Source organism: Aythya ferina (genome assembly GCF_964211825.1).
Source record: "Aythya ferina genome assembly, chromosome: 17".
Lineage (NCBI taxonomy): Eukaryota > Metazoa > Chordata > Aves > Anseriformes > Anatidae > Aythya > Aythya ferina.
In genome coordinates this window covers 5,834,618-5,855,009 of record NC_140316.1, presented here as the reverse complement: position 1 = coordinate 5,855,009, position 20,392 = coordinate 5,834,618, and the positions used below count along the sequence as shown (strand labels likewise).

At 40.1% G+C, this 20,392-nt stretch overlaps 1 protein-coding gene across 1 annotated transcript; it reads left to right on the top strand.

Moving 5' to 3' along the window:
* The first annotated feature begins 1,613 nt into the window (after positions 1-1,613).
* On the top strand, positions 1,614-18,786 carry YPEL1 (yippee like 1). Its single transcript, XM_084538741.1, has 5 exons — positions 1,614-1,915; positions 4,439-4,721; positions 15,106-15,149; positions 16,595-16,703; positions 17,809-18,786. Exons 2-5 carry the CDS (start codon positions 4,605-4,607, stop codon positions 17,896-17,898), a joined length of 360 nt encoding a protein of 119 aa, XP_084394867.1. The 5' UTR covers positions 1,614-1,915; positions 4,439-4,604; the 3' UTR covers positions 17,899-18,786.
* Positions 18,787-20,392: the final 1,606 nt, after the last annotated feature.

The window sequence follows — 20,392 nt, the reverse complement described above, 5'->3', positions numbered from 1 at the left end:
CAGGTCAAAACAGCTGTCCATCTGACTAAGGAGGAATGGACTAAAAGCTCTCTTACAGGAGAGTAGTAACAGGCCCCTCAAAATGAAGTATAAGAAATAGCTTGTGAAAAATTTGTAAACTTTGGTTATGGGATATTTTTAACTTTTTACTGTCTGACACTATTTATCAAGAAGATTTATGTAGTCCCCACACTATATCATATCTAACGTAATTTCTCTGCTTGGTTACGCTACATCCATGCCTCTTTCTCCATTCCAGTTATTACCTTGTTGTATGCCTTTATCATACGCCTCATCTAACCCATCTGTGGCAACTGGATTAGGAAGCCTGAACTGGTGCTCCCTGAAGTGCAGCTAAATCAGATGGATTACCACCTTTCCCCCTTGTACAAGACTACAGCTACCAGCACTGGAGCTGGTGAGATGACAGGGAAATTGCAGTTAAAGCCCTACTGGCAACATTTCTGCAGATGTTTGTTTCCTGCTGTTTCACCAATACAGATTTCATTTTTATTGTGCAAGCATGACTTTTTGGTACCGGTCTTCAAGGATTTGCAGAATAAAATCAACTAGTGCACAGTTTAATGATCGTAGCCAGTAATGGAATTGTAACAGCTCCTATTTCTCTAATATTCTGCAAAGTACCAAAGCCCCTCAGGTCAAAATAAATAAAAAATAAAAATAAAAGATTTAAAGAAGAAAGATGTCAGTACTGACAAGAAGAGAAAGAGGTGAAGTTACTTTCATTGATGCTGTATTTATGTAGCACGACAGACGAGCCCTGCCTCAAGGTACAAAGTGTAAATGACAGCTTCGTCATGGACTTCGTCAGTTTGTGTCTCTGCAGGCTGAGCCTGAGTACATAGAAGAGTCCAGCCAAAATAAACTAGGGGCTAGCTTTTATTTACCTTTTATTTTTTATTTTTTTAAAAGGAAAGTGAGAGCAGTGCTAACAGACCTGGATGCTTCAAAAACGACTTGTTTGTGAATCGCCCTTCAGTGTTCAAATGTTTTTTTATGCCTCAAAACCTGTGCACTGTTTATAGGTAAGCGCTGAGCCCTTCCCCAAACTCCTTTTCCAGCCACAAGCGCTGCAGCCCCTTCAGCTCGCACCCAGGCTCCAGCAAGGTGCTTTTCCTGACGCTTTTTCCCCGCAGCACCAAACTTTTCCAGACCGATGCCACCTCCTCGCCTTTTACCTTGTCCAGCAGCCGCCTGACAGGCAGACCACCTCCGTTTGGGACCCCGCAAAGCCCCCGGAGGGCGCTCGGGGCTGCCCCAGCGGCGCTCCCCTCACGGCCCCCTCAGCGCCGCCGCCCGCCCCCCGCGCGCTTCCCGCCTGAGGGGGGTGAGGCACGAGGAGGGGGGTGTGTGTGTGTGGGGGCGCTCGCCGCACGCGCCCAACGGCCCGGCGGGTGGGCGGAGCCACGGGGCCCGCCCTCCGCGTTGGCCCCGCCCCTCCCTCCCCCACCAAAGCCGGGGGGGCGGAGCTCCGCGTTCCCCTCCCCACCACTCAGGGGGCGGGGCGGGCGCGAGGGCGGGCGCGCGCGCGCGGTGATTGGCTGGCGGCGGCGGTGGGAGCGCGTTTAACGGCCGCTGCGCCCCCGGGCCCGGGGAAACACAACAAAGGCGGCGGCGGGCGCGCAGCGCGGCGGGGCCCCCGGCACCATGCCTCGGCCGGGCCTCGGCCCTCAGGCGAGGAGACCCGCGCCCGGCTCCCGGCCCCGCTGATGCCCCCCCGGTTCCCCCGGCGCGCACGCAGCCGCCCCGCTTTGTCGGTCGGTGCCCGTTCGGTGCCCGCTGGACGGTGCTGACCCCCCCCCTCACCGGCTGCACCGCCACCCCGCCTGAGGGAAGGGGCCCGGGGCTGCTGCTCGCGGTCCCGGCTGGGGAGCGGAGCCGGCAGGGCGCAGCGGTGAGTACCCGGAGCGGGCGGGCGGGCGGGCAGCCGGCCCCTCTCCCTCTTTTTTTTTTAGATTATTTAATTAATTTATTTATTTTTAACGGCCCCGCGCGGCGCCCCCGGCCCTGGGGGCCGCGGTTTCCTGTGTATGCGTGGGGCCGGAGGGGAGGCGAGGCGAGGGGAGGGGAGGGGGGGCCGCCGGGGCAAGTCCTCTGGAGGAGGAGGAGGGCTCGGCCGCTATTTATAGCGCCTGGAAGTGACGGCAGCGCTGCCTGCCTGCAGCCCGCCCGGTGCGAGGCGGGGGGCGGCCCCTTACATAACGGGGGGGGGGGGGGCGCGGCGGGGCCGGGGGTGCCCGCGGGCAGCTCCCTGCCGGGCACGGAGGGGAGGGAGAGCTCCCAGCCCCCCCCCCCCCCGGCTGCGAACAGCGGCGTCTGGCCCTGCCGCTGCCTTTCCCCGGGGGCTCCGGGCAGCCCGGCTCCGTCCGGGGGCAGCGAGCGGCGCCGCGAAGGGCTCCGGGGGCTCCTGCAGGCGGCGCGGTGCCGCCCCGCGGGGGGGGAGCCCGGCTGCCCGCGGCCTGCCCCGCGCCGCCCCCCCGGCACGCTCGGTGTTTGTTTACACATCCGGGAGCCGCGCGGGGCGGGGCCGGGCACGCCCCCCGCCGGGCTGCCCCGCCCCCTGTCACCGCCGGCCACGCCCCCCGCTTGACGTCACAGCGCGCCCCCCCCTCCCGGGCGGCGGGCGCGGGTCCCGGCCCCGACTGCGCCGCTTCCTGCAGCCGGGAGTTCGGGCAGGGGGCTTAAGGGGGGGAGCTCTCTGTGCGTGGCTTCCAGGGTTGCATTTCTGCACCTCTTCTCCTTCTCCCACATTTATTTATTCCCCGTAATAAATGCAGCTTAATAGCGAGGTGTTCTACAAAAGCAAGCTGTTTTCTGTATTTGTTCTTCCCTTACAACCCTAATTATACATCCGTCTTCCCAAGATAATGCAATAATTATTAATGCAGTCATTTAAAGAAGTAAGTTTGGCTCTTCATGCTGATATGGTTAATATTTCAAACATACGATGTAAAATCTATATTTTTCTTTCCAGTGACTTGGAAAAGCCTTTCGGGCTTGTAGATACATGCTTTGCTCGGTAGCTAGTTCCTGTTGCTGCTTTACTTTTAGGGCTGCATATGCTCTGCTCCATGTCACGTCTATGTGGCTTACCTCTGTCTGTACAGTCAGACTGATTGTAAGATTAGTAACAATTCTTTTGTGGCAAGTCCTTCAGTTTTCGAGTTCCTTCCACTTCTACTGTGACAAGCTAGAGATTCAAACAATAAACCCATCAGATCTTGCTATGGTCCTCTTCTGTGCAGCTTGCTGTACAGATCACTTTCTCTAGACTTCGTTAGAAGCACAATGACTACTTCCTATAAACAACTCTTAATTTATGTGGCTTTCATTATCTTTCTTTGTGTTACTAGTGTCCTACTGCTAGAGTAGTGGTTAACTGCTGCACTGCACACAGTTTACAACTGTGATAAGTATTTTGCATGCTTGTTTGAATAGCTGGATCAAGATAGTGTAAATTCTTTCTATTGGCTCTCATTTCTGTGCTTGTGCTATTGACCTACTCCGTCTGTCACCTGATGGCTGATGACATAAGTGGCTGTGCAGTGTTCGTGTTTGGATTGCTCATTAGCCTGACACGCAGTGTGGTAGCTGATGGCCTTTGGCAGATCAATAAATGTCGCTCTGAATATTTAGTCTGCAATTTTTAGGGAAAGAAAAGCTTGCTTTCCAGCATAGCAGGAAGGTCTGGCCTTCTGTTTACGCAAGTAGGGTTTCTTAAAGGCAGCCTGGGGATTAAAGCAGTTGTGTATTCCCTGTGTAGAACTTAGCATTTGCTATCTGACTGATTTCAGCAGCATACATTAAAATTATTTTGGTAGAGTAAGGAAGTATCTAATTAGCTTTGATCAGGACAGTAGTCAAAAGGTTTTTGCCTAAAGGCATAATTCCTCTGAGCTGGAAAGAGGAGGATACACAGCCTCTCTAGCAAAGGTGGCAGCATCTTACTTGGTATTTGACTCAAAGCCAGATACGATATAGCTGAAAGCTGCAGTGTAAATACCTGCTGTATGTTTATTGTTGGTCATAGCAAATATCTTCTAAGATGCCTCGTTGTGTATTGTATTGGACCTGACCACTGGAATGTCAAGGAAATAATTCTCTAGTCCCCTGCCTTTCTGCTGTAACTTCTGCATGCATTTCATAGAGTACACCTGATACACTGTTGACAGTGATTTTCAAGGAGAAACATTTGAATCTTTGCCTTCATTAGAAACGTGATCAAGTAGAAGCCACTAGTAGAACAAACTGCTTGTTGCTATGTCACGTGGAACTTGAGGGGCTTTACGGAAACAAGTGTACCATAGTACAGCCAGACACTTGCTCTATATAACACCTCATTTTGTGTTTAAGGTTGAATAACAAGTTTATTGTGGCCTTGTAAAGCTGTTAATTTTTCTGTTCTTTTCACCTACAGGTTGTGACTGTTTCTCTTCTGTCATTTGTGTGGAAAGTGCCACACACACTCCAGAACAACAACGGCTTTTGCTTGCATATTCCAGTGTTTCTTTTGTCAGCGAGTTCAGCAAAGTTGTAATTCTTCAAGTGCCAGCCCTGAGCTGAGTGAGGAGCCACCAGCAGAGATGGTAAAAATGACAAAATCAAAAACGTTCCAGGCTTACCTGCCGAACTGTCACCGAACCTACAGCTGTATCCACTGCAGAGCCCATCTAGCCAATCATGATGAATTGATCTCCAAGGCAAGTGGTTTGTTTAGAGACCTCATGAATTATTTCTCAACCAAAATGGTTTTTATTGCATCACTGCTCCCAGTAGATAAGGGATGCAAATCCAATGCATACTTCAAAGCGTCTTTCCTGGGTTCGTTCTTGGGTCATAGGCATTGCATAATTAGGACTAGATACATTCTGAAAACTATTAAGTGTGGCATAAAGACCGATCTAATAGTTCCCATGTTTGCAACCTCCATCTATTGTCTGGTAGGTATTATTTGTGAGATTCCATATCTCAAAGTCTGCTAAGGAGAAAGAAAACATCTTGGAGGGTGGGAATTACTCTAGTTATGGTTATTCCATGTAAAGGTTATTTTTGACTACTTGATTGAAAGTCACAAAACTGGTTGTTTCCAGAGTTTTTCACTGATGTTACAGAATCTGTAAATGCACTTTCCTTTCCTGTGTACCAGTCCCTAAAGAATGTGATACATCTGAGATGTTCAAAATGGTTCTGTCTAAATGTAGAGGATGTGTGGATCACTGAAACAGGCTAGGCCTATCCTTACCTGTTGCTGAAAGAAACAGATTTGTGGTGTGTGAAATGCATGGGAAAACTTGAAGTTTGGGGTAAATACTTAGCAAACGGGTTAATTCTTTGCTTCAGAATAAGTTCCTGAGGAATTTGCTCTTAATGGTGTGGTGGTGGAGAACAGCTGCTTCTCAAACCTCTTTAATACAAAGTTCCTTATATATTAGCTGTTCTGCTGAATAAAAGTTTTTAGTGCCTTTAGCGGTTTTTCTGTTACTGTCTGCTTGTGCTTTCAGCAACAGCACTAAGGTGCTCTTGAGTGCTGAAGAGATGAGGGTGAGAAAGCTGCCACTTAACTGAGGTTTTCTTTGAGTGGAGGGGAAGTATGCTTGCTCACTTATCCTTTAAAGGGCTATGAGAAAATACTGTGCTTTCTCAATACATTTTTTTTCCAACCATTTAAATCTTTATCTAGATACCAAGAAACATTTTTGACTCAGTAAAATTGATGATTGTTTTTTGGCTATTCTGTATTGCTTGCTTATTCTTCTGCCTTTGCTTTATTCCCCTAAGCAACTGTTTCCCTCAACTTAGTGCATGTTTGGGGCATATCTAAAATGATATGAGGGAAGACTTGTTTTTACTTGTAATAAATGGAAGAAAGTTCCTTGTCTTCTCCATAGTGATTGTACATGTACTTGTTTCTTTTTAAGGTCAACAAAAAGCAAGAGGAACATGCAGATAGTAGTATGAATTTGAATTGTTTCCATCTTGACTTAGAGTTTGAATAAAAGGGATCATATTGGCATCATTTGATTGTGAACTACAAGCAGTCTACACAGCTTCATTTACCATGTGTCCTGGGCTAAAAACCAGTAGGAAGGGATTACATATTTCTTGAACTTCAGGTTGTAGGTGTATACAGAAAGAATGAACTCCACTAGCTGTATCTCTTGAGAGAGAAATTCATTGAGGAAATGCAACCTAAGCACACATACCTAAAGGAAGCTGTTCTTTCAGTGGACTTAAATTTCTTTTTGTATGCTGACAAAAGTGCCACAGTTAGCACTGTGGCAATTGTAAGGCTGCTCTTCTCTGACATCTTGGGAGTTTTGCTCAGAAGAATGTTGAAAGTAATATTGAAGTAAATCACATGCTCATATTATACTCAAATGTTTGAAATTGTTTTTATAGAAATCTAGTAAATGCAAATATTGTAATTTGCTTCTAATTAGGTTGGAAGGGGTTTTAGATATGGATTTTAACTTAATCCTATCTTAATTGTAACTTTCAGTGAGGGCTTACAAATTTCTGTATTTGTATGTGATAATATGCTTATTTGACAGCTGGCCTACATTCTGTGGATTTAAGATTTCTTGTCCATATTTCCTCTGTTTGTGAGACTGAGAAATACATTAAATGTCAGGTATCTATTTTGTATGTTTGTAAAATAAAAGCTATTCTGATCTATTGTACTTTTATTTGGAAAATAGGTTTGGAAAAAAAAACAACACCTTCCTGTGAAGTTAATTTGCATCCTTTCCTACTTTCAATAAGTTCTTCTGATAGAAACAAATGTAAAGTAGTAAAGAAAGTTGAATAATAAAATTAACTAGTGATATACAAGGAGGAGGTGGGGAAGACACAAAAATAGATTTATTTTAAAAGAAAACACAGGTTAACCTGGAAAATAAGTGTAAGAATTATGCTAGAGAACGCATAGAAATTCCTCTTGGAACAGTAAGAAGACTAACAGATCCTAAACTGTGTATTCCATGAAGTGTTCTTACTGATACATGGTATGATTAAGGTAGCAATTTATACTACCATCTATGGAGTACTGTTTACCATATTGACTACCCAGCTGCAGCAAAAACACTTAAAGCAGCCTAAAGTATAACACATTAATTGTACACAATCTAAAATTAAATGAAAATTGTGCTTTTGAGTTCTTAAACCTGATTTATGCTTATGCTAATGAGTAGTCATATACTGAAAACCCTAGAACACTTCTCCAGTGTTTTGCTCCTTTGGATTTAAAAGAGCATTGACTCTGTTATTGCCCCCTAGATCATATTTTGAAATGGTCTGGGGAAGAAGGAGGTGCGAATCTTCTGCTTATTTGCTATACTGTGTTCCTGTGCTGTTGTGGGTTTATTGATGGAGCAGAGAATTGGACTATTCAACCTGATTTTCTTTCTTCCCTGCCTCACTTCAAGAGTCTAGCTTAAAGCTGAACCTCTGGGAAACTTTCAGTAAATAGTTTTTAGCTATGGATTCCTGCTGTTTTTCCAAAATACTTACTAGGTAGTCTTACTCCAGAACCCTACTGTCACAGCTGTTCTGCAGCAAATACAGGCAAACACTACTTGTTATCTAGCTATAACCACTCTGTTGTGTTTGTTTCCTGCTTTCTTTTTTCTGCATGGCTAGGGGAAAAAAAAGCCAAAATGCATGGTTCATGCTTAAATTAAAGCAGCTACAACATGATCTCAAATGTGCTTTAGAGTATAAACATTTGTTATACCTGATACTGAAGTGTTTTCAACTTCAAGATGAGAAGACAAGCTGTGCTATGGCATGAGTGGTGTTGGTCTGTCATGGAAAGGCAGAGAGCACTATGTATTTCTGTCAATTGTCCCTTTGATTCTCTGCTTCAAAATACCAGACTTCAGTACAAATTTGCAATTCTCTTCCTTCTGAGAGCTGTTGATGTCAAATGTCTGACAAGGATGGCAGCATACACAATTCACCTTTTCCATTTGATTTCTCTTCTGAGCAGCAGGTTCTTCTTGCCTTAAAGTTAATCATGAAGGTCTATTTTATTGTGCCCTTGCTGATGGTAAAATGGCAACCAAGAGCATTAGCAGTAGCTTAGAAGTAAGAAGGCAAACTACTAAGACAGTATAAAAACGTGGTACCTGTATAAGTGAATTAATCTGTAGTTTCATTTTTCTCTGCCTTTATGAAAGGGTTATCTGTTGGAAGCCACATAGATAGTGAGTAGGGCATACACTTGTAGGTATTTTCTACTCCATAACCTTCTGCCTTCTGTGTCTAAGGGGGGAACTTGGGAAAAGGGAAGGCTGGCTGAAAACAGGAGTCCCAAACCAGGAAGTGGTCACCGGCAGAGGTATTGAAAAACAGTAGTCTGTGCAGCTAAATACATGTGCACACGCAGCAGCTGTCATAACTTATAACCTCTGTCACCCTGGGAAAATGCTGGTTTGGAGGATTGTGTAATAATAGAACAAATAAGTGGATGTAAGTGCCTATTAGACACTGCTTATTTACATCTTTAACATAAGTATGCTAAGTTTCGGGGTTTTTTTTTTTGCTTCTTTAGCGAAGTCTTTAGAGTGAATGGTAAACATTGAGCTTTTCTTTAGGTTATTACAAGGAATATGTTAATCTCTATCTCTACATGGGAGGAGATTCTGAGGTCGAGGAAGGACGTACCGCTTTTCTTTTATAAAAAAGAAGTAAATGAATGTTTTTTAGACTTGTATCCTGTTACGACTGCACCCGAACACAGGAGAGGTAGCCTCTGTATCAGCCAGCAACCACAGACCTCAGTAAGGAGGAAGGCAAAATTGATGCTGTAAGAGGCACTTCTTGGAGTTGAGATACTTAAATATCACAGAAAGAGGAAAAAAATAAAAACAAACCCAAAAACGTAAGTTTTAAGGGAGAGCTTCTAGTAGGCTCTGAAGTCTGGGAGAGGTTGCTACTTGTGTGGCCTCTAAAATGATAAATGTATGCTTCTTTTAAAGCAATTCTAAAATGTATTTTTTCAGTCTTTTTTTTTTTGCGATTTGTTTGTAAATGGTAGAGAATGCACAGTGGCTAGCAGCAGTAGTTAATCTTTCTAGGAGGCAACATGTTACTTGAATGTAGGCTCTAAAACACTTGAGAAGGGCATGTATCTTCTAAGTTGCAATAATTTCAAAATTCAGACAGGATCCAACAAATTTTGAAGAGATACAAATACCTAGTAGGGACCTTAGAACCTATAGATAAATTGCAATGGATAATACTTTGTTACTCAAAGTTGACCTTCGTGAAAGACTGTTGACTTATTATATGTCTTAATGCTGGCAACGGAAGAAAGTCTGCATTACTTTATATGGATGCCCATATATATACTGTCACTTTCTTCCATCCCATTCATTGCAAACCATATCTAGCCCAGAGGTGGAACGAGTTACATGAAGTCAAAGACAAGGCTACATGGGTCAATATTTTCAAGAGTAATTTCTGCATAAAGGTGTATATGTATATATGTAGCTGTCATTGACTTCACTGGGGAATCTTTGTACCTCGTGGGTAAAAAAAAAAAAAAAAAAAAAAAAAAAAACAACACAACAATCTTAGTGATTAAATTCAGTTCTCCAAGTCATTCATCGGGTATGTCTGCTGTGGTGTTATTGATAAGAAGGAAAAGTCTTCAGCTTAAGTAGATACCAAAACAACTTCAGCCTTATTTAGCAATCTCTGTTTTTGTCTCTGCTGTTGTTTAATTGATGAGTTCAAGAGAATTTTTTTTAAGGGTTTATTGTCTTTAAGTGAATGTGCTGCTCTTAGCTTGATTCAATTTGGTAATCTCTCTGTATATGATGTAAGGAGTAATTGGAAAGATAGTTGGGCCTGTCATGTGCTTGGAGGCTGTTTTTGTTCCCTGCTGAAAAGTCTCAAAATGGGTCTAATTTCTCAAATATTCAGGTGATATTTTTTTCTATAAGAAGCTCTTTATTTTATTCTGTCTTTTGATAAAAGTATCTATTTTTTGGAAGAAAAGTAGTCTTTGGAAAATGTCCGAGAATAGATCTAAGGGCTTAAAAGAGCTGGAGAGTGCACAAGGGAAGTGTTCTGCTCTACAGGTGTTTTGACATAGTTATTTCTGAAATAAATTCAAGATGCTGTATAACTCCGGATAACTTGCCTGACAAAGCCTTCAATTCTGAAATTACCATTCGCCAAATCTTTGGGAATGCAGTTTTTGGAGTGGATTTTTTTTAAGGTTGCTGTCTACATAGTGAATTCCATATCTCTATTAAAATCATTAAACAATTAAATGGAAATGTGTTTTTAAAACTTTTTTTTAATACTGAATTGTAATGGAATCCATTATCCAGGACTTGCCTGGTAAGCAGCTGAACAGCATTGTCTCTTGTTCGCAGTATCACAGAATTAGATGTGAGAGAAATAGCAAATGAAACAATTTTTTTCCTAAAAAAAAATTTCATCTGTAGCTTATGCTGAGTTGTTTTCTGAATTTATTTTGCAAATTTTGAAGAGGCAAGAGATCATTAGTCTCTGGTGCATGGTGCTGAGATGATAATTTCAGACATCAGAGCACTTACATATTTCTGGTTTACCTTAAGAATCCCACCTCTAAGAGGTACTGTCTTCTTAATTACTGAGCAATATTTCTCTGAATTGCATGTAAGCTCATAATACTGAGGTTGATCCATCTTCCCTTGTAAGGAGAACTCTACCAGATGACAGGAAATGAGCAAATGAAACAAACAAACAAGACCCCTGTGGACTTCTTTCATTGCTGTTCTTTAAAACTCCTTTTCAGTGTTAGGAGTCGCTTGTAAGTTGTCCTTAAGGAAGGTACTGATAATGCCATTCTAATTGGCATGTGCTAATGCCTGCCATACTTTAATACATGCTAAGTTAGTAGTTTCTCTAGATGTTTTCTGTGGAGCATCTAATTAATCCTGCCTGTGAGGAATATTTAATTACATGTTCAGCCCTTCAGTAGCTTCCCTTCCCCCACCCATGCTCTTAGGTATGCCTTAGAGCAGTAAATACGTGTTCTGTTTAACTGGTACTTCCTTTTCTCCTGGGTAAAACAGCTAATCCTGGTATTAGAGCTAATTACTGTTTAACTTAGAAACATAGTTCATATCTAATTCTGTGAGTATGTGCTAGTGTGCAAGTGAAACATTTCTAAAGCTTCTTCACTATAATATTTATTGATAATAGAGTTCTGTCAGATGACTTGAAATTATAATAATACCAAACTACTGTTATAATTCACCTTAGTTTAGTTCCTAGGCACATTTAAACAATTTTGGTTATGATATCAGATATTCTAGATGATTCCAGCTGAGCTGGACTGAGAAATAGTTATGGGTCTTACAGATCTGCTGCCTGTAGAACTAGGCAGTCAGTCAGAGATGTCAATTTTCTAGGGAAGAAGTTAACTCATAAATCAATACAAGGTTATTAATTGAGGACCATCAGAAAGCAGACTTAAAGCAAGTTTGTTTTAACAGAATTTCGGTTGAACTGGTAAATTGCTCAGCTCCTAATTAAAAATTCCATTTGCTCTGAGTCATTACTGATGACACTTGGTCACACTTGCTAATGCTTGGTCACTATCTTCTAATTCCTCTAGTGGATAAGACACATTTCAGACTCAGATGGTTGTAATAGAATATTCTGGTTTAGTTATGATTTCTGTGTAGTGCTAGCAGTCTGGGAAGTGATGAACAAATCTTATGAAGCAAAGGTTTGCATTTGCATAGGTGATGTTTATTCTGCAGAGGAGCAGTTTGTCTGGAGACTGGTTTGAACAGTTATGCCTGTTAGTCCCTGCCATTTAACATGCTCTGCTCTTTTCGTTTCCGTGGAAGAGTTGACGCACAAGGCGTTTAACCTGTCAGTCTCTTAAAATTCATATCAATATAACTGAATCATGCAGTGCAGGGTGTGAGAAACTCAGTGCAGGTACAACCAAATGTTTGTTCCGTATTAAATTTTTGTCTGGTTATGCAAAATACGCTTGTAACTTGGCTATATACAGAGTAGCAAGCAGTTCAAGTGCCACAGTGACTTGTTCTCCCTTTAGTCCCGCTAATAGGATGCATCAGGAAGTACAACTCTGATAATAAACCTTTTTATACCTGTTAGTAGATGGGTGCCCTAATCAACACTCCCGGGTCAAGACAATGGGTATGTGACAGATGTATACCTTGTTGTGGGTTTTGAGTACAGTTTTTTTGGAAAAACAAACTCTTTATCTATTCATGTAAGCAAGGAAGTGTGGCAGCCAAGCTCTGACAAGTTAAGAAGTTCATTAGACAAGTCAAAAGCCCAGGAATTTTTAAGGATTGATATCCTTGCAGTGCTTTTACTTCAGTCCTGCATATAAAAGTTGTGCATGGATGTATTGCAGACTTGACTGCACAGTGACACGTTGATGTGGTCTGACACTGATTTTAAGGGAAAACGTCACTGAAATGACAAGATGCAAATTCTGTATTGCAGAGCACAGCAGTACAAGTTGTCACAGGTTGCTCTCAAGTTATCTGTGAGTGGTGTAAATGTGGAGGAGCTCACCCTTCCCAGCTGGGCAACAAAGCACTCATTCTATGACATGTAAATACTGAATTTAGCCTCTAAACATGTTTGCAGGTGAGAAAGATTGTATCGAATGAATCAACCACTGCTAACAGAAGTTAGTCTGAAGTTTCTCAGGAGAAATGAACTAGTGGTGCTTGTTTGTTTATTTTATTTTATTTTTTTTAGGGGAGGTGCAAGGATTGCTTTCTCTCAGAGCTGTTCAGATTGTACTGAACTGAGTCTCTCCTCTCAGTGTCATTAGTATTTGAAGTTTTAGCTTTCACTACTACATAACCTTCTTTTTTCCTCACTTTGTTAAAAATAAGACTTGCAGTTCTGGGAAATGGAGAGTGTACTTCTTTTGTCATAGATAAAATAAAACAATTCCATTTTTCCAACTTAAAATCCCCATTTATTGATTATTTAAATGGTACTAAAATAAAACGTAAATGTTAACTCTATAGGCTGCCCAGTAGAACTTCTCATATTAAGGTGAGATTTTATGAGTAGCTAAGCACTGTATACAACTACACTGCCACTAGTGCTGTGCACAGAAGTCTGGAGTTGTGGATTTCTTTCAAAATTCTTTGGTGCTATATATAATCTGGTTATTGCTGATTGAAAAGTGTTCATTTACATACATGTTTTCATTTTACGCTTTTTGCAAACTGTTCTAAGTAGTTAATATATTAGGTCTGGAATACAAGGCCCATGAGGTGCAGCTGAGGGCATTGGGGGTGTTTCCTCTGGAAAGAGGAGGCTCAGGGCAGACCTCATTGCCCTCTACAACTACCCGAAAGAAAGCTGTGGGGAGCTGGGGGTTGGCCTCTTCTCACAGGTAACTAGTGATAGGACCAGAGGGAATGGCCTCAAGTTGTGCCAGGGGAGGTCCATGTTGGAAATTAGGAGATGTTTCTTTTCAGAAAGAGCAGTCAGGCACTGGGACGGGTTGCCCGGGGAAGTGGTGGAGTCACCGTCCCTGGGGGTGTTCAAGGAAAGGTTGGATGTGGTGCTTAGGGACATGGTTGACATTGGTAGTAGGGTGATGGTTGGACCAAATATCTTGAAGGTCTTTTCCAACTTTAATGATTCTGTGATTCTGTATTACTGGTATTGATGTTCCATTGCTAATCATTAGACTGGCACAATATCTGTTTTGGCATCAAGTGACTTCTAATTATATAACTATAAATACATGTCAGAAGAAGCATCCATTGCAGCAAGAGCCTTCGGCCTGTTTTCATGCCTAATGTTAGTAAAACCATTCCAAAGAAAGCATTCAAACATATTCAAGCTGAGATTTTCTTTGCAAAAATCTTCCATGTTGATCTAATGCAGCTTTCAGAAAAGTTGGTCTTTGATCTTCAGTACTAGAACTTAAAGGATTCTTAAGATATTTGAGAACAAATGTGCAAAAAATGACTAAGTTTCACTGAAAGTAGGTTAGGTAAGGAAAATTGTGGGAGAAAAAATAAGGAAGAAGGTTTAGAGATCTTTTCAATGGAGCTCAGTACTGCAGAAAGAAAGAAAATCTCTAGTGTGATATTCTTTGGGAAATTATTGCTATGTCTAAATTATCAAGTAATTTAATACAGAAGGAACAAATCAACAGATAAAACAGTGATGTGTTATGTAAGATTTGAATGTTTTACCTATGCTTGCGTCTAGTCTGCTTGCAAGTTCTGCAGGCATGCTTGTAGCTCAAGGCTATCTGGTAATGGGTGCCAGCCTCTGTATCTTTATTATTAGCATTTGCAGAGTGCACAGTAGAAGAGCTGCTGGTTTAGTTTGGTGCAGAGGAACAAAGATGTAGTTCACATGCACTGAAACAGCTCTGCAAACCAACCCAACCCTTGGTAAGTGTGGTTAATTAGGGATTTTACTTCAAAATGTGCTACTGCTCTGAAGTAACACATCAACTTAGACCCAGGCAAGAATGTTTTCAGTCATCTTTTGTCCACAATCTATCAGGAATGTGAGAGAAATACAAGTACATGGTGATAACAGTTGGTGATTAACAGTTTATTAATATAAAGCAAAGCTTATACATTTTTCATGTGTTTCCTGAATAGAGAGTTCAGGTTTTATGCGTGATCCAGAATTGTGTTGGTCTACATCGAATGACAAAATGAAATAAATCGTCTTTTGGGTGTAGCAGGAGAGAAGAAAGGAGTTGGAAATAATACCTTTTGAGTTAAGAGCAGACTATTTTACTTAGTATAAAGGATATCTAGGAACATGAGAATTGGTATGTTGGACAGAGACAAGTTATGAGCATGCTTTGTTTGCATTATGGGCCTCATTTTGAACAATACATAAGACAGTTGCTAAAATCTGAAGGAGGTGAAAATTTGGGTGCAGAAGAGGCTTTACAATAAAGAAAGAATTTATATAAATGTTTGACTTATTGTAACTTGTTCTAAATAATTTATTGTATTAAGTTTATATACTTGTCGATGCACCATTATTTAACTGTTTTTTTTAATAAATGCAATATTTTTATTTTTTTTTTTTGAAATGCAGTCCTTCCAGGGAAGCCAGGGACGAGCCTACCTCTTTAATTCTGTGTAAGTATCTTACTACAGTTTTGCACACTACCTAAGAGTGTAATTTTTTGGTATGCTCTGTAAGCAGAATTCAGTAGAAATCTATGTAAGGCACTTTAACCTCTTCTTTTAGCAGTGTTTTTACTCACCAGCAATAGTTGTTAAAGAGCCACTGAGATGATTTTTTTTTTTTAAGTACCTACACACAGATATTAGTTTACTATACTTCAAATAATTCTGCTAATAGCTGAAAGTTTAGGGGAGGGTGTTAATGAAAAATTCCTCTTCTGTATGTAATGCTAACTATCTTGAGCAAAAGTTACCACTCCGAGATATTACAGAAGTCAAAGCATTTCACGACTGTAAGTTTGCTTTAGACAACAATGCTGTAGTCTAAAAGAGAATTTTTCCATGTGATAGTTAGATAAATTTACATGGTAGTGTACCAGTATCCTCAGAATATCTTAAGTGACCTTGAATATTGCAATCCTGCTAGATGCAAAAGATTCTTTTGCAATTTTGCAATTTTAGGCATGCCCTTGCCATAACATAAGGCTCATTCTTTGAATTTGCTAATGGATGTATTTGAAGCTTATACACAAGATTGAATTTTTGTCTTTATTTTTACAGCAGTTGATTGTGTTGCAGCATTTTTGGAAAAAGAAATGAAGTTAAGTGTCTTGGTCTATTTTAGACCAGGATAAGGGAACTATAACTGCAAAGGATTTGATTGCAGATCCTTGAGATTCATTTTATATGTAGTTGTCCAATGAAGACTTGGGATTTCCAGTGTAATTGCAGTACTAAGAAACTGGTAATAAAAGAGCAAAAATGGCAACATTTTGTTCTTCTGTAACACCATCAAAAACATTGTTTAACCTTGCCCGATCTTTTCTGCATAGATTTTTATTCATGAAGAAAATATTTTGATGCAGTACTTCATGGGATAATTTGTTTTTATCTTGCTGTTTGTTCATCATGGCTTAGTCTGCTCTGTAGCAAAGAAATGTTTATGAGGCTTTTTCCCTATTGCTATTTTGGAGTTGGATCTAAATTCAGCTGTTGGTGCTGATGTACTGGTACGGACATGTAGAGGTCACAAATTCTTTTTTGAAGAAAAGCTCCAAACTGAAGAGGCTTCCAGTTACTGCTTAGTGTTCTGTTCTCTGAAAATTTAACTACTTAGTGTGTCTTTGGTGGGAGCCAGTGGGCATAACCAACAGTGTGATGTGTAGTCTTAATAACTTGAAAAACAAAAATAATCCCCCCTTTTTTCTTTCATCCTTCAGCTAAGTGTAACTAAATAAGTTACTTTTACTGCAGTGCATAAGTTCGGCACCTATATTTGATTTTTTAAATTATTATTTTTTTGTGTTCTGGAGTAAAGGTCGGTGGCAGGTAAGAAAGAAAGCAGTCTCATGCAGTTAATTGTTGAGTCATTTCTCTCTCTCTTTCTCATCCCCCAGGGTAAATGTGGGCTGTGGTCCAGCAGAGGAGAGAGTTCTTCTGACAGGTTTACATGCTGTGGCAGATATCTATTGTGAAAACTGTAAAACCACTCTTGGATGGAAATATGTAAGCAATATACTTACATTTTTGATAAGTGTTTGCTTATATGCTGAAGTATGGCTATTTGAGTAGGTCCAGTGGTAGTGATGGTTTAGTTGATGTTAGCTCTAGTGCTTTTGCATACATCAGGCAGTAATGTCGTTTTGCTTTCTTGTATCTGCTGGAGCATTGTAGCAGTTAATAACTTTATTATGAAGACAGCAAAGTTAGCACGAGGCATGGATGCTATTATAGCTAATACTTTTGTAGTATCTCTTTCTGACATTACCAGCCACGTACACTAAACGAGATGTAAGGAATTCACAAAATGGGTCTTAATTTTCTTGGTTTCAGAAGTTGTTTCATATAGCAAAAAAACCATGATGAATGGTACTGAGCATGTTTTCACTGCTTACTACTACTGTGAAGTAGATTCTGATGTTTGAAAAGTAGTCTGTGCACTTGCATGGTTGTGTGTAATGCTTGCAACTGTGCTGTGTTATTGACATTTATATTCTCAGTGGTGTATGTAGGATTTTTGTTGATTCGGTATATTTTCTGGTGTGCTATTAGCCTCACATTGTGACTTTAAGACATACAGTTATGTCTAGAAATAAATACAAAAGAAGAGCAAGAAATAAAACTGAGATCAGAATTTCTTTAGTGGTTTGGCCCCAGCAACTGCATTGTAGTACATAAAAAAAAAAAAAAATCTGATATTAGACCTTGAATCAGGAGTGTATCAATTTTAATGCTGGTTTTCAAAAAAAACCACAACGTGGCTCTTTCTTTAAACGCTATACATGTATGTTGTTAGGCACTCTAAAGACTGTCTGGGATAGTTACAAAAAATATTTAAGTGAATCCTATATTTAATGCATTTATGATTTTGTTTCATATTGTGGACTACATATAGGCAATTCAGAGACCAAAATTGTCATCCATTAGAAAACTTGTAGCTCACTCAGGAAAGAGAGAATACACACAGAACACGAACAACTTAAAAAAAACCAAACAAACAAACAAACAAACAAACAAAAAATGTTAATGTCTCTAATTTGTCATTTCAGTGTAAGGTTGATGTTTAAAATACTTTACTTCCCCAACGTATTTCTTGATTTTTCTCTTCCAGGAACATGCTTTCGAGAGCAGTCAGAAATACAAAGAAGGAAAATTTATCATTGAACTTGCCCACATGATAAAAGACAATGGCTGGGAGTGAATCATAACCTTTTTCCTTCTGTTTGGACAATACTCTGTGGAACATGCTTTACAAAGACTAACGCAAAGTAAAGGAAGAGCTTGGCTAGAGTGGCCCTGAGAATATCACTGAACTCTGAAACCTCACAAATGAGTAGTGTAGTGTAAGTGGCTATTTCAGGCCATGTTTGCCTTTTCTCCCTGTGTAAGTTCCCTCTTTTTGTATGTGTATTATTGTGTGAACAGTTGTTTTGGAACATTTTGGATGACCTTTTTCTAAACTCTCAAACTAGAGAAACAGTTCACTAATTGAAAATGGATTTTACTGGTTAGCATCTATCTCTGACCTATGCCTTTAATGCTACCTTCCGCTGTGCATGCTTCTTGCCTAAACACCTACACTCCAATCCTGTATAAGTTCTATATCTGAGCAGTCTGAAAGAATGTATGGGATGGGGTGCTTTCTTATATGTAGCAATTTCTGACGTATTTGGCAGTGAAGGGGATGCAGTATTGTAGTTCTTAATTTCTCTTTTTTAAATTTGAGTGTACCACAACCTGTGTACATCTTGTAAGTGAATTTGGTTAAAGGTACAGTGCTCAGTTTAAAAATATTTCAATTGTACTGACTGAAATTAGCAGATCTTAAGTTTTTAGGACGAGTTATGCTAGAGGCTTGATATCGTAATGAAATACCTGTGAAGGATTTTAAATTAATAATGCTATAGAATATGTTCAATTAAGACCAACACATCCCCTAAGGAATTTCCAGGATAATAAATTTATAAAAGTATAGCTTGCAAGATAAAAAGACAGAAAAATATATACATCTTCTATTTTGGAAAAAAAAAAATTAGTTGGTGTATTCAAAAAAAAAAAAAGTTTTGGTACTGTACCTTTGCCAGTAACAGGGACTTGTGCATCAGTGAAGTTTTATGGCTGGTTCCATGTAACTGTATAGTCCTAATGCACTGGACAAAGAGGTTGATATTAAGGAAACTTGCTGAGGTATTCTGCTTCTGCTACATTTGAACAAAAATATTTATTTTTGTGAGAAACGGTCAGAGCCTATGAGATGAAAATTAATATAGTACACATAGAAAAAGGAGGGGTAATAAGAGGGAAGGGAAGTTTGACTAAGTTTTTCATAAAATAACAAGATAGTTTTTAAAATTTGAGGGTGGGGGGGAAGGGGTTTATTGGTTTGCTGGCTAAATCATCCCCAAATACATTTTTATAACAAAAATTTATATGAAACTTACCTTCTCTTTTGATCTCCCACTATTTCTTAACTGGAATGAGTTAATGAGAGAATCATTTAAAAGGTGTATGTACGATGTTAGCTGTTGGTATTTGTGCATGCACATTCTCAGCATCTTTGAACGAAATGCTCTACAAAAATTTGCTAACTTTATTTTCAAATTAAACAGTTTCTGAAGACCTTTTGTATCTTAATCCATTTAATGCTTGAGAACAAGATGCTTGGAAAAAAAAAATCCTTTACACTACATCAGTACTATAACTGAACAGTATGAAAGCCTTGCAATGCAAAATCATTTTCTTTCAAAAACAATTCTAATATCATGGCACCTACAAAGGTTAGTCATAGGTGCCATTGCTGCTGTTACGTTTTTGGGAATCTCCGATAGGCTTTCTGAATTCTACTGCACTTTAGAAATTTTGTCATGCATAAAAAAATATGCCAATGGGTAGGGGCAATACAGATCTTTAAAACCAGCTTTCCAGTCTCTTAGGAGTGAGACGAGTTCTCCCACGTGTAAGCATTCTCTGATGCAGGCTGGCTAAACTGCATTCCAGATGTTGTAATGATCTATACCTATGAATTAAATATGTAAAAATTAGAGAAGTGGTTAAAGCTGTTGGGTTTCAGTCCAGAGACCTGAGGTGGTACAGTTGTGTTCAATCTGGATTTTTGTGGCTTACACTTTATGTTCACAAATAAGATCAAGCTTCAAAGTCTTGTTTTTAACAATGTCATTGATGCAAGATGGGCTTTGGTGTTGCCTGTCTTCTGATCTTTTTGACCTGGAATTCTTGAGATTTATTTTCCTCCATTGTAATGTATTTTGCTGACAAAAAAAAAAGGCACTGAAACTTCTATCAACAACAGTTTGTGCTGGCTTCAAAGTCCAGTTGTAATGTTAACACTTGTGAAAACGCTTATGTAAAGTTTGTGTATCTTTTGGCTTTTCATATTTCCTGACTACAGGCTCATTGAAGAAGTACACTGGACTGAAGACAAAAGTAATAGCTGCTTTTCAGTAGAGAGTTGAAATTAAAGAAAATATGTAAAGTATTAAATACTTTTCTCTATAAAATTGGGGGTTTGGCTCTCTCTTAGTTAATGCTGTCTGTAAGTCTGATTCTTACTTAGAAATTCAACCTCTTTCTTCAGTGCATTGTTTGTATTTTAAACTGGACATTTTCACCAAAACCTTAATTAACTTTGATGCCAAAGGTTGGGACTTCATCAAGTGCTTAGCGCATAGAGCTTC